We start from the raw sequence: 15,000 nt of genomic DNA, 5'->3' as shown, positions 1-15,000 counted from the left end.
ATGTTAAGAGTAATCTTCTGTGTGTGATAAGTTTAGAGAGTTAGTGGGTGGAACTGGCCTCTCGTGTGTTGTGCGCATTGGGCGCGATGTGTGTATTGTGTGTATCGTGTGTGTGTTGTGTGTGTGTGTGTGTGTGTGTGAGCGGCTGCGTGTTTTAGTCAGAGCAATGTCTCTGGTTTCCTGAGCTTCCTAAGCTAGTGTGTTCCCACACTTCCCCGTTGCCTGCTAACACCTCTCCCAAGAAAGGCTCCACTCGGCGTTTTTAATTGGCTGTGTATTGATGTGGGGGAATGGAAAAGCTCCTTACGAACACGTAATTATAGCACTCCTCTTCAGGTGATATCCAGCGGCTCTGGTGACGCTTCTCTCCCCTCCCACTTAAGGCTATAGGGATAGGAGCCAGTGATTTCGGCTTAAATGATCTTTTGGACGACCTAAAAGGCTCTCTCTCTCTCGGCCTCCCCCTCCCCTCTCCCCTCTCCGCTCTCCCCCCTTCCACTCAAGGTTAATGCACAGGTTAATACAATGGAATAGGGCCATTTGTGGTGTCTGTCTTCTCCCTTTGTCTTTATGTCGCTCGTCCTATCTTGTATCTCCCTGCTGGTCGCCCAGGGATGTGCCAGGCGAAGGCTAAATTGAATCCCTTTTCCTTGGTCTCAGTCCCCTTCCCTGCTAGGGTGCATGTAGAATTGAGCGTATGTTCGCGTTTCGACCGTACCACTGTGAGGCCTCGGACACATGCGATCCCAGAAATGCCCGATCGTGTGTGCGTGTGTGCGTGTGTGTGTGCGTGTGTGTGTGTGTGCGTGTGTGTGTGCGTGTGTGTGTGTGTGAAAGACAGAGAGAGCGATAGAGTGTCCGAGAGAAAAGCGGGAGCTCAAATATATATTTGCTCGTAAGTGAGAGCAACGCAGTGTGTGCGTGCGTGCGTGCGTGCGTGTGTGCGTGTCGTTAACGGTTCATGCTCATGTCAGTAGTCATCACAGGTGTGCGGAGTCCCACTGCTCACTCTAACGGGTCACCTGTTTTGTCATCCACCCACACCAACCCTTTGCCCCGCCCCCAACAGCTCTGGACACCGCCCCCACTGACTTGCTACCCCCTCCCTTAAAAAGGACTCTCTACCTGTGACGCTCTACCTGCTCTCCCTCCTCTCTCCCTCTCTCTCTACCTCCCTCTCCCCCTCTCTCTCCTTCTGGCCCCCTCTCTCGCTCTCTCTCTCTCCCTCTCCCTCTCCCCCTCTCTCTCTACCTCCCTCTCCCCCTCTCTCTCCTTCTGGCCCTCTCTCTCTCTCCTTCTGTCGGCAATCTCTTCACCTCTCCTCGTCCCCCGTCTCCGTCTACTCTCATACATCTGTCGTCCACCATCATTTCTAACGTCTAATCCGCCTCCGCCCCCAATCCCCCCCCCACCACCACAAGTCAAGGGCGTAACTTTTAACTTCTGAGGGGGTTTGAGGCCGCAGACTGCTGCAGTGTAAATGTCAAAGTCTTATCTCGCTCTGTGAGATCCCGGATCTATACCCCCCCGATCCCAATCAGATCCTTCCTTCCTGCCGCTTTACTTTAATGCGTCAGATTATTTTCCCATCAAACCGCCTCCTCCTCCTCCTCCCCCTCCTCCTCCTCCTCCTCCTCCTCGTTCGATATCCTCATCGGGGGGGGGGGTGGGGCCAGAGGGGCAGGGCTCCGCCTTCTCCACTATGGCGATATTAACAAACCCCTCCTCCTAAAGTACGCCCTCGACCACACCCCTCCCTCCCTCCCTCCCTCCCCTCCTCTTCCCAAGCCCCTCCCCCTTTTCCTCCCAAAAGTGACTCTCCTACTCCTGTTCTGATCTGCCCTATCCAACCCCTTGCCCCTCCCCCCCCCTCCCCCCACCCTTACCACCTATACCCCCCCCCCCCCCCCCCCCCCCCCCCCCCCCCCCCCCCCCCCCCCCCACTCACAGGGTCCCGCCGCGTCCGCGGAGCCCGCCAAGGCGTCCTCCGACAAGAAGAAGCAGGAGTCGCGCAAGGATAAAAAATAGGACGGTGGGCCGGGCTGGGGGTGGGCCGCTGTCGCCCGACGCCTCCCCCTGCCCGGTAGCCCTGCCGTGGGGGTGCCCGCCCTCACATCCTGGCTCGCGCGGCTTCAGAAACAACGACAGGAACGACAGCAGCAGCAGCAGCAGCAGCAGCAGCAGCAGAAGAAGAGCCTAGAGGAGAAGGGGGAGGCGGGCGGGGGCCGCGTGCTGATGACCATCGACTTAGAGCTGACCCGCCCGGAGGGGGGCGTCGGGGGTGGTGCAGCCGCCCCGGGGAAGGGGGCGAAGGGGTGGCTGTCGCGCCTCGCCGACAGGCTTCCCTTTAAATAGTGAGCGGGAGAGCGAGCTATAGGGAGGGGGAGGGTGGGAGGGAAGTTGTCGAGGTTTACAGGTTTTGATTCATTACTAATTCATGATGGTGTTCCTCGCAGCGCCTGTAGAGGGCGGTAAACTCACCCGAGCGGCCTTGTGTGTAGACGCCGTTTAAAAAATGTAAGAGAAAAGTAACGTACGACGGGGAGCGCACGGGTAAAAAAAAAAAACAACAAACAAGCATGTCCCACGGTGGCGAAGATCTCTGCTGTGCTTTATGACCGGCCCGAAAAAATGACAAGCACGGCCCACCGGCTAGATAAATGACTTCCAATCGTATCTCCGCTCCGTGTCCCACGCAGCCCAAAGCACGTACAGACACGCCAATACCAGGGCCGGGATCTGAGATGTGGAGATAATCTATTATGCTACGCCGGCCACCCCTCGAGAGCTCTCGGCAGGTCATAAGATATGCCACTTGAAGCGAGAGAGAGAGAGAGAGAAAGGGAAAAAAAAAAAAGTTTGATAACAGAACCTAAAAGCTGGCTCCCTGAGGCATTTCTTTTTCTTTTTTTTGGGAGCGTGTGCCTTACTTTCGGTTCCTTTCTGTCGGGTTCTATCCACGGCGGGCATGGGGGTGGGGTTGGTGGGCGGGGGGGATGTTTGGGAGAGAAGGCTCATTCGGGGGTGAGGCCGATACGGATCGCGACATCGCGGGCAACGGGGGATAGCGTGTTTGCTCTTTTCAGCGGATGCATTATTCCGAGCTGTCTTCCTTCCTCACTCCCTTTCTCCATCTTCCTTTTACTCCCCTACCACCACCACCACCGCCACCACCATCACCACCACCACCACCGCCACCACCGCCACCACCATCACCACCACCGCCACCACCACCATCACCACCACATGGCCTTTCTCCTTATATTTAACCATAACACACCCCCCCCCCTGACACCCCCCAAACCCCTCAAACACCAACCTCTCACACACACATACACACACACACACACACACACACACTGCTAACTCTTTCTCCTGGCACTTTTCGACATCATTCAGTCCGGACGTCGAGTGATCTGAACTCTAACGGCTCTATCCTGTTTCTCGTTTCCTTCTGTCTCTCCCTTCTTCTTCTTCTTCTTCTCCTTCCCCCCCCCCCCCCCCCCCCTGCTCTGTCCCTCTCCACTCTCCTCTCCTCTCCGTCCTCCTTCTTGCCGTGCTCTCCGGTCTGTCTGTCCTCCTGTCTGCCTGTCCTTCTGTCTTTCTCCTGTAGATAAAGGTCTGACTTCTCGGCGGCTGCCTCCACTCCCCTCTCGCCCCGCTTCCCCCCTCCCTCGGTGCCCCACACCGCCCGTTATTCCACGTTATCTCTCCTCTTTCCACACCTTACTGGCTGTAAGAATAGCATCCCCACCCCCCACCCACCCCCCGGTGGTATCAATAGCTCCAGCACGTAATGACTTCACCCCGCCTGAAGATAAAAACAAAAAGAGGCGGAAGAAGAGGAGAGCGCGGGCGGAGGTGGTGGTGGTGGTGTCTTTAACGTCTTTAACGTCTTTATGAACTGTAAACTCACTGTAAGGAACCCCCCCCCCCCCCCCCCCCATATAGCATAGCGGGATAGGGCCTTACTTCAAACGCCTCTTAGCACCCCTCGTGAAAGAGGGGCACTAAATGCATCTACTCCAGCGGTTCCTCTCTGCCCCCTGCTTTAATGTTTACGGCCCCGGGGCAACCGGCCCCTAAGTGGGCCCTTTAAGAGCGCACGACTCTGGGCCTGTGACACACACACACACACACACACACACACACACACACACACACACAGGGAAAAAATATAGCCAGCCATTAAGGGAAGGGAAACAGAGGGAGAGAGTGGAGGGATAACGCGCCAGAGATGGAGTCAGAGAGGGAGGGAGGGAGAGAGAGAGGGTGAGAGAGAGAGGGAGAGAGAGGGAGAGAGGGTGGGGAGGGAGAGAGAGAGGGGGAGAGAGAGGGGGAGGGAGAGAGAGGGAGAGAGGGTGGGGAGGGAGAGAGAGAGGGAGAGAGAGAGGGAGAGAGAGAGGGAGAGAGAGGGGAGGGAGAGAGCGAGCTCGGGGCTCTAGAGATGCAGTGCATAGCTCGGGGTTCACGCCCTCCCCCCCCCCCCCCCCCCCCACTCAGCACCCGAGGGTGCCTCGGTCATGTTGTGGCTTTGTGGCTGATGGGAAGCTGGCGTATCGTGCCCGCCTGGCCCCCCCGCCTCCGAGCGCTGCGGCTATTTCTGACCCCCGCCCCCTGTGCCACAGCGGCCGGCGCCAAGGAAACAGCTGCACATTTCTGCCCTGCCCCCCCCCTAGTGTGTGTGTCTGTGTGTGTGTGTGTGTGTGTGTGTGTGTGTGTGTGTGTGTGTGTTGGGGGGAGGGGGGGTGGATAAAAGAGATATGGGAAGGGAGGGGAGTAGTGCGAGGCAGAGAGGGACAGACAGAGAGCCCCACCCTATCACACATTCAAGCGGCCGTCGCCGTGACGTCTGAGGGCATCCTTCAGTGGGACAGAGGGCGTGTGACCGACAACCTTGAAAATGACGTCAGCGCTTTTTCCTTCTGGTTGGTTTTTCCTTTGGCCTGTCCTGCGGACACGCTGAGAGGGGCTGCGGACAAAAGGCACCAAACCGGTCGGGGAGAGGGCGGCGGGGCTTTTGTGCTTTTGGTCCGAGTTATTTTAAGGCCCTGTTAATCCTCTGGCACGTTTGTGCACTGCCTCCCGCGAGCTCCGACACCACCACCGCCGCCGCCGCCGCTGCCACCACCACTGCATTTTTGCACACACATATATTCACTCCCCTCCAGCACCACTTTCTTACCCAGGGCTAATTATTTTAGCACACACTGGAGACAGGAGCCCTCTGTGTTTCTCTCCTCTTCCTCCTCCTCCTCCTCCTCCCTTCTTCTCCTCTCTGTTTTCAGTGCGATCTCTGTTACTCTATCTATAGCTCCTTTCAACTCACTTTCTGCGTCTCCACCGAACCCTCTCTCCGGCTTCTTCTTAATTCATCTATCTCGCTCGCTCTACCTCTCTCGTTTTTTCTTCATTTATCTCTCTCTCTCTCTCTCTCTTGCTGTTGTCCAGAGGATGAACCTCCTCCACAGCTAACACACACACACACACACACACACACACACACACGCACACACACACACACATGCACACACAGACACACACAAACACACACACTCTGCTCTCTTAAGCCTGGTCTTATCAGACTAGTCGGCTCAGAGCTCTGCTCCTTTCCTCTACTGCTCTTCTCTCCTCCTCCTCCTCTCCCTCTCTTGCGAACCGGGTGATTGACATATCTGTCTCACCCGCCATCACTTCTGCCTTCGCTCAAATCCTCCCTCTCGATGATCAACGAACGCCCTCCTCGCTCGCTCTTCAACCGCCTGAATACCCGCCCCCAAAACCCCCCCATCCCCCACCACAACACACCTTACTGCCCCCCCCCCCCCCCCATGCCCCCTGGTTCTTTGAATACTGGTTAGGGACGCAACCCTGCCTCTTCTGCGCCCCCAACTGGCGAGGGAAGGAACGGACGGGACTGGGCTTCTTTTTTTTTAATCCAAGTTCAGTTCTGACACCTTTGAAAATGTCAAACTTTTTATTAATTTTCTCTGCGTAGTTCTATTCTAGTTGCGAATATCACGCTTTGGTGTTTGTATATGTCTGCCTTGTGACGAAGTAAGATATGATTTATGTGTTCACTAAAATGACTAAATAAAATATATCTATGATTTCCCCCAACCTTTTGAGACACGCTGTTTCACATGTGTTCTAGAGAAGAAATAACCGCTGTCGGAAACAATTGCCACCAGAACATCCCATTATATCCCTGACCTCATGTCACGACAGGACCGTCTACAGCTGTTGCTATGGTGCATATTCATTTCATTTCCATGTATCGGGTTTCATTTTTCCTCCTGGCCACCGCAGTGGTGCGTTGATTGGAGGGAGGAGTTAAACAAGGCCAATTGAAAAGGGATGAGAACCATCGGGAAAGCGTGCGAGATAAGCCGTAAGAACAGGGCTCGCCTCGGAAGCGGCTCTTGATGTCACCGTCGAGAGTTCAAGGAAGGAATAAAGAAAAGAGGGGGGGGGGGGAAAGGCAACACGGGGGAAATAGCAGGCAGACGCGCCGTTCTGCGTCAATGTGGAACATGTCTCTCCGCCCACCTGCCCTCCAAAGTCTGCAGAAGGTGCTTCATTCCCCTTCCCCTACCCCCAGTCACAGACTATCCATCTGTGAGCGTTTTATATATCTATATATAAATATATATATAGATATATAGCGGGCGGTTGGTGACAGTCGAGTTGAATGTGTCTTTTATAAAGTCGTAATTCAAAACCGAGGTGCTATAATCCACACCTTGGTAACCACAGATGTGTGTCCCACCACTAGTAGCCTGTTAAACTGTCCCAGAGATCCCGGGATGGGGTTTCTACGCTCGTATTTCACGGACAGAAGTCTTCTAAACATGTGTTTTTGTTTGTATGATTTAGGTTGTACCGTATTAGTAGCCGGGTGTAGCTGCACAGTAACCTTTGTTTAAACTGACCAGAAGCTTATGACTGTTTATTTAGTATTGATTTGTTTTTAATATGTGTACACTAATGCTGTTTGATTATCTTGTATAATATGATGTAAAGAGGGCATGAATACAAATGTACGTGTCAATAGCTAGCAAGAAAAGGCCATAAGTAAAAATGACAAATTATAATGCTCTACAGTCTGTCGTCTCTTTATTTCTGCTCTCCATTTCCCCCTTTTTCCACCACTTTCGGTTCAAGTCATTAAAATGTTGTCCGGCCATTGTGGGGGTGTCCACCGTGGGTAGGAGCCAAAATGTTCTCATCATTCATTCCGAGGGAAGACAACATTTCTCAGCGGTTCCCATTGCTCCGGGCCAAAACGATCTCTGCCGCAAAGGTACTAAAAATACAATTTAAGCAAAGTTCACGTAGAACATATTTTTGAAAATATCAAAGCTTGTGATTTACGACACACATGCCCAAGGAAAAAAAAGATTTGCATTGTTGAACCCTTTTTTCAACTACTACTACTTTATTGCCCCATATTCACCTACAGGCCTTATCAATAAATAATAGAACACTTTAGGGTATAATAACTAACCAAGAATTAAGATATGTTAATGCACATTCAACTATTTAAATTGTAGCTCATTGCAAGTGAAGCCCTTTTATGAAATTAACTAATGTTAATTAATGGTTAATTAATGCACCATTATTGAAAAGGGTTATGAATCATTATGAGTAAGCATGAGGCACTCAAGAAGTATTGAATTATTAATGACTCAAATTCAGTGCCAATTATGGGATTGATCAAGGTTTCAGTAAACTGGAATGTTGCCATGTAGAGCTTTGTCTCGTTTGAACTTCACTACCCACAATACCCGGACAAATTTACATCAGCCTAATGCAAATTACATATAATTACATCAGCCAGAGCTGGAACCTCTAGAGTCTAAAGAACGTTCCATTGGTTCATAGTCACATCCAATCACTGAGTCCCTCTCACGGATTGTCTCGTGAGCTTTCAAGGCGCCAATAGATGTTTGTCACTGTAGCACAACCGCAGTATTCGCCTTCCTAGTAAGTCACGCTGACTCACGTACAAACCACGTCCCCACCTATTTGACAGAGTTATTTCTCGCCAGTGCATTTCCCGGAGCACTGACACTTGTATCAGGAAATCCATCGGGTCCTTACTGTCTTTTTAAGTTGATGGAGTCGTGTTCAGGCCCGTTCCCATCGGCCAGGGGAAAGATTTGTGATAGCAAACGCCGGAAGCGATTCCCTTGCAGAGTTCCTATTTGTTTGTTGCTTGTGTTATCGTTGTCACTGACGGTTCTTGACGGTATTCAGGGAAAAGTCCAAAGCAACAATGTCTAAAGATATCAAAAGTTTACCTCGCAGTAGGTAAGTGGTTAGCTAAGTAGCTACGCTCTTTTTGCCTTACTGTGAGTGTTCCCCAGCACAGTCTCAAGGGCACTTATGGAGTGTGTGTGTGTGTGTGTGTGTGTGTGTGTGTGTGTGTGTGTGTGTGTGTGTGTGTGTGTGTGTGTGTGTGTGTGTGTGTGTGTGTGTGTGTGTGTGTGGAAGTCAGACTGCACAAACAAGTCTTTACGCTTTGCAACCTAACAGCAATATAATTACCTCTAGACAGGTCTACGGTAATTTGGAAAAAATAAATGAATCTATAAATTATCAATGCTACACTAGGCCCATTGACAGGGAGACCTGGTGTGTGTATTTAACAGGCGTTCACCAAGACTCATGTGGCGTTGACGCAATTCCGTGTTAGCTGGTGCACACTTGATGTATCCGCTCATTCCGCTGTAAGGTTTGACTGGGAAAATGGATGGACTGAATTGACATAGTGCTTTTGTAACCTCTGTGGCCACTCTGAGCACTCTGGAGTGCCCCCCCATTCCGCCGGACACATTGACATCAAGGTTCCGGGGGGGTGGGGGGTTGCTCTGCAAAAAAGGTTTGTTCGCCTTCATGTCATGCTTCAGTGTTCAGTAAAGAGGTCGAGTGCTGTTTACATTAGATCATCAAAATGGTTTATTATTTATGTTTGATTCGATTTACATGGTAAGAAGTCAGCTTGATGAATAGAAAACGCTGCTTTTACAAAAGCTTTACATATTATGCAAACTATCATAAGGATCTCATGTGAATAACAAAAATCAAAGTTATAGTTGTTAGGCTCTAGTGGCTACAATTAGCTAGCTTCCTGGCCAAACAATAACATGTTTGTATCATCAGTGACCTCATTAGGCTAGCTCACCAGTCCATACACAAAATGAGTAACACTACAATAAATGGCTCAACATGCAGGTTCAAAATAGGCCAATAAAATCACATGTTTGTGCAATGAGAGAATCCTTGCTGCTAGCTTGCCTCTTCACTTACCATTAGTGGAGCTATTGCCATATATGACACATTTTAGGCAGGAGCTGTGGAAATAGATATCTCAATCCCACCAGCACTGGCCTACGCCTATTCTACCTTACCACCGTGGTTCAGGCCATTACACATATTCAGCCTGAACGTTTTGAGTGACGGCACGTAAGCGTTCATCATATTCCAGCACTTGAAGAGCCATTTGGCTTGTCTCTCACTCCCGCAACAGCCGGAAGTAACATGTCACAATAAAGAGGGTAATATTCTTATGCGGCGTACTGTCCCGTTCCCTTTCCAAATGTCATGAGCCTTGTTACCGGGAGGTTGTTCCTGGGTTAACAAAGGTGGCCCAATTTCAAGCCCACATACTTTTGCTCATGCTTTGCATTCTGTGTGTGCTCTGTAAGCGTTTGTGCTGCTGCAGCCAGTCAGTGTACAGGTGATTGATACCACTTCGTTGTGCCGATGTGTGTGTGTTGGGGCCGGGGCGGGCTGTTCTCTTCCGAGGTGCGATACGTGTGTATTGTGTGGCCAGTGAGTGTGTGTGTGTGTGTATGTGTGTGAATTTGGAAGATGCATATTAAACAGGTGCAGCAGGTTCATAGAAATGCCACTGTTGCGTGTGTGTGTGTTGTGTGTGTGTGTCTGTGTTTGGAGGGCATGTGGGTGCGGATTGGGGGGGTTGGCTTGGGCACCATCTGTGGGGGGGGGGGGGGGGGGGGTGGATGCTTGGTACTGGGGACTGCAGCTCGGATTACCTCTGCACAGAAGAGACTCTGAGCGATTTGGGGGTGGGGGTCTTTTGGCAGGTGGGCGTGTGGGAAGGAGAGAGGGGTGGGGTCTTGGGGGGGTACTAGGCCCAAAAAATACCGGTGTCTTCTACACTGTACACGTGCAGGGGGTTGGGGGTTTTGTGTGTGTGTGTGTGTGTGTGTGGGGGGGGGTCTCAGCTGTCAAAGACCCTCCACCCGGCTCTGCCCTTCACTTCTCAGCCACACCGGCGAGAGAACATCCACCATGGGTAGAGGGGTGAGTTCCGAACCCCCGAAATACGTTTGTGTGTGTCGTTTTCGTTTTTTGTGTGTTGTTTCTATTTCATTTATTTATAGTTGCATGTTGCGTGGGCTTCTTTTTAGTTTTATTAACCGGCTCATCTTCGGTCCTACCTGCGGCCGGGGCTTATCTCAGGCACTCAGGGGGCCCTGTTTGAGTTTCAGTCTGCCTTTCTCCTGCCGTCGACAGCAGTAGAAGGCCGTGGTGTGACTGGCTTGCCAGAAGCGCGGTGAATAAACAGCGTCGGGCCTCTTGATTGCCCCTGGCGCGCCTGATAACTCTAAGCTGAAAGGTCTTTAATAGAAACGTCTTCGTCTTTTGTGGGGAGCGTAACGAGCCGGGCTGATAGATTCACTCCTCCGTCAATTCTCCCCCTCTCTCTCGCTCTTCCCATCCTCCGCGCTCTCTGTTTATTTGGGTAATTACGCCATTTAGTTTTTAACGCCCTGCCATCAAGGCTTTTCTGATTTTGCTTTATGGGTGCAAGAGGGTGCTGGTAATCTGCCGCTCACACGGCTAGGCAGAAAATTATTTTAAAAAACAGACGAGAAAAAAAAAAGGCCACTCAGCTACGTCAGACACATTTCAGGCACTTCCCTTCGCTGCTTTGCTGTATCTTTAGCTGCTTTTGATTACTTTTTTCAATGTGTCGCTCGCTCCCTCACGCAATCTCGCCTAGCTCTCACTCTCTCTCTCGCTCACGCAAACACAGACACCCAAACACGCGCACGCACGCACACACAAGCACAGATCCCCTCTTTCCCTGACGTGCACACGTGTTGCCCAGGGCAGAGTGACAGTAGCAGATGATTTCCATGAGGCAGTGTGCTCCTGACTGTTCCCAACAGACACATGCATGGAAACACACACACACACACACACACACACACACACACACACACACACACACACACACACACACACACACACACACACACACACACACACACACACTTACACAAAAAAACTGTAATTCAGACTATGAAAATGTTGAATATTTTATGTTCCGTCCCCATATTCAGTGAATGGCGTGTCACATTTTCCAGGAGATTGAAATGAACCCAGCACGCATATTAACACAGTTGATTGTATTTGGCTGCGACTAGCAATAGGGAGCCGGTGAATGCATTGTGATGTGAACCTAAATGCCTTGCTGTACAGCGTCATACAGGCACAGACGGCCAAAACTCCCTGCGTGCCTGCTTTGTGTGTTTGCGTTTGCATGTTTGTGTGTTTGTGCGTGCATGACCAAATGTGTGTCTCTCTGTACATTCCTTCTTGTGTATATATGCGTGTTTGTGCGCAGTTTGTGCGTAGTGTAGTGCATGTGTGTGTGTGTGAGTAGTGTTGACTGGTTGCAGGGATTATGTATAGCTAATCTCTCTTCACCCCCCCCTCCTCTCCACCTCTCTCTCCGTCTCTTTCCACTCTGTCCCACCCCCCTCTCTGTCGCTCTCACCCTCCCTCCCTCAATCTCCTCCCGTTGCTCTCTCCCTCTCTCCCCCCTTGCCCTCTCACTCACCCCCCTCTCTCTCTCCCCCATGGCTCCCCCCCTTCTCTCTCTCTCCCCCATGGCTCCCCCCCTTCTCTCTCTCATCCCCCCTCTCTCCCTCGCTCTCCTCCCGTCTCTCTCTCTCTCTCTCCCCCCCTCTCTCCCCCCTCTCTCTCCCCCCTCTCTCCCCCCTCTCCCTCTCTCTCACCCCTCTCTCTCCCCCTCCCTCTCTCCCCCCTCTCTATCCCCCCTCTCTCTCCACCCTCCCTCTCCCCCTCTCTCTCTCCCCCATTTCTCTCTCTCCCCCCTCCCTCTCTCCTCCCTCTCTCCCCCCCTCTCTCCCCCTCTCCCCTCTCTCTCCCCCTCTCTCTCCCCCTCCCTCTCTCCCCCCTCTCTATCCCTCCCTCTCTCTCCCCCCCTCTCTCTCCCCCCTCTCTCTCCCCCCTCTCTATCCCCCCTCTCTCTCCCCCCTCCCTCTCTCCTCCCTCTCTCCCTCTCTCTCCCCCCTCCCTCTCTCCTCCCTCTCTCCCCCCTCCCTCTCTCCTCCCTCTCTCTCTCTCTTTCTCCCCTCCCCCCCTCCCTCTCTCCCCCCTCTCTCTCCCCCCTCTCCCCCCCCTACCTCTCTCCCCCCCCCTCTCTCCCCCTGTCTCCCCCCTCCCCCCCTCTCCCTGTCACCCCTCCACCAGAGCGGTGCTGATAGCGCTGCGAAGAGGAGCAAGAAGGACAAGGATCTGGACGAGCTGAAGAAGGAGGTGTCCTTGGTGAGAAAAAACAGACTGTCGGTCGCCCGGCCGCACCGGGCGCTAGCTAGCCGCCGCCGCCGCCGCCACTGATTGATTCGCTGGGAGTCGCTCTCAATTGACCCCCGCCCACCCGGGCAGCCCATGACTCTGGCTTTTATTTAACAAGGTCATAAAGGAGAAATGGCCGCCCGTAAAACAAAAAGGAGGGGGGGCGGGGGGGACAGGGACAAGGGGGGGGGGGGAAGGGGGGGTTTGTCCCACCTGTTCACATCACATCGTGATGTCAGACACCGGCCCGGGCGCGGTGTGGTCCCGTGTAAACAGCCCTCCGGACTGTGGGTCAGCCGGGGTCGTGTGTGAGGCACAGCTTCTTAAGAAGAAACCCTATAGCTCGTATAACCCCCCCACACACACACACACACACACACACACACAGCTCGGATCATCAATTGAGTCTCCGCTTTGTTATACGTCCTCAACGCGTACTTGAATCAGAATCAGAATTCAGTAACCAGGAATACATTTCGTAGGTTTGGTTCCTCGACAGCCACATAGCAGCAACAAAACAAGATAAAATAATAAAGATAAGTCAAAAAAAATATGTAAAAATAAGTAGAAATAAATAAAAATAAGTAGCAGCATAGATCCCATGCTGTGTGTGTTTGTGTGTGTGTGGTTGTGTGTGTGTGTGTGTGTGTGTGGGTGTGTGTGTGGATCCTCCTGAGCCTACGCTCAGGAGGATCTCAATTCATCTACACTTCAGTTCCTATTCTCCTCCTAGGTGGTGAACACACATATAATAGCAGAAACTTCAACCCGAAGACTGCTTTTTGAGAAGAGATATCGTGTGTATGTGTCAGTGTATGTCTGTGTAGCTGTCTCTCCATTTTTCTCTCTTGTCTTTCTTTTTCTGGTGTGTGTGTGTGCGTGCGTGCGTGGGGGATAGATGTGTGTGTGTGTGTGTGTGTGTGTGAGCGTGCGTGTGCCGATTGTATTCTTGCCTTTAGGCCCCATAGCTGCTTAATCTGCCATTGAGAATAATGTTCTATAAAATCACATTTGCTCTGCCCTTATTACAAAGATGTTTAAATGGGCTTCTATTTCCAAAGATGTCATTACTGATGACTCAAAGTAAAAAGCATAACTTCCCGAACAACCGGAATCCACTCGAGTAAGGAGTCGTGAGGACAGATCTATATTTTATTTCCATTGATCCCTCTGTTTGCGTTCACTTCCTTGAAAGAAAGCGACTCATTCTGAGGGCATCTGTGGGTACAATGTCAAGGGGATGGCGTAGGATTTAAAACGTCAAGGTTTTCAAAATCGAGAAAAAAAGAAATCTATGAGCACTTTTTTTCCCGTCTTTGATGCGCAAACTTATTTAAGTTATCCTGCAGCTACGTGATTGACGATGTCTGCGGTGAACCCAAACGTTTTGTGCAGAGGCGCCTGCAAATGCCTTCAATGAAAAACCATAAATCAGGGTTTTAACTCGCATAAACACAGACAGTACAGAGCGTCCCTAAAGATATTGAATGTGCAAGGTAAGTGATGCACTGTTCTGTAAGTAGTAGTCTGTGTGGAGGGGGTATATCCATTGATGTCTTCAATACATGATGAATCAGCGGCTGAACTGTGATTTGAAAGCTGTTCTTTGCTTCCTCTCTTGTAGGACGACCACAAGATATCTCTGGATGAGCTTGGGACCCGCTATGGAGTGGACCTAGCCCGGGTAACCCGCGCACACGCATGTGCACACGTGTGCACGCATAAACACAAAACACACACACACACACACACACACACACACACACACACACACACAGACGCACACACACGCAAGCACGTGCACACAAGCATGCACAGAAAGGCACCACATGCACACCCACACACATGCAAACTCCTTCCCCCTTAGTTTCATTCCATACGGAACAGATTGACCTCATGCTCTTAATGTTCACAACACACGTACACACACACACACACACACACACTCACAAACTGACAAATGCTTAGACACACACACACCCACACACAGACTCACAACCACATGCACACACCCACAACCACACACACTCACATTCAAATACCCTCACGCACACACACGCACACACACACACACACACATACCCACATTCACACACACACAAACTGACAAATGCTTAGACATGCACACACACTCACATACAAATACCCTCACACACGCGCACACACCCACACGCACATGCATACACACACTGACACACACACGACACACACACATACTCACGCACACACACAAGCACAAACACCGACTCATACACCGACACACACACCGACGCATTCACCCGCACACACACACACACACACACAAACACACAAACACACACACTACTCCCAGGTCCATCTGGTCACGGTTATGAAACATAG

General features: G+C 51.5%; 2 protein-coding genes across 2 annotated transcripts in view; both read left to right on the top strand.

The window, feature by feature from the left end:
• mpz (myelin protein zero) overlaps window positions 1-2,189 on the top strand; it is a 16,924-nt gene extending 14,735 nt beyond the window's left edge. The window contains exon 6 of the mRNA XM_079751449.1: window positions 1,951-2,189. Coding sequence (XP_079607575.1) covers window positions 1,951-2,028 — 78 coding nt within the window. The 3' untranslated portion in view covers window positions 2,029-2,189. The remainder of the gene's footprint in view (window positions 1-1,950) is intronic.
• An 8,131-nt stretch (window positions 2,190-10,320) lies between these two features.
• cadm3 (cell adhesion molecule 3) overlaps window positions 10,321-15,000 on the top strand; it is a gene marked incomplete at its 5' end in the record, with an annotated part of 51,414 nt that continues 46,734 nt past the window's right edge. Inside the window, 3 exons of the mRNA XM_079750528.1 lie at window positions 10,321-10,332; window positions 12,535-12,609; window positions 14,264-14,323. Coding sequence (XP_079606654.1) covers window positions 10,321-10,332; window positions 12,535-12,609; window positions 14,264-14,323 — 147 coding nt within the window. The remainder of the gene's footprint in view (window positions 10,333-12,534; window positions 12,610-14,263; window positions 14,324-15,000) is intronic.

Source organism: Pollachius pollachius (assembly GCF_949987615.1).
Source record: "Pollachius pollachius genome assembly, chromosome: 14".
Classification (NCBI taxonomy): Eukaryota; Metazoa; Chordata; class Actinopteri; order Gadiformes; family Gadidae; genus Pollachius; species Pollachius pollachius.
Note: the sequence above shows the minus strand (reverse complement) of the source record. Positions and strands in the feature narration are given on the sequence as shown.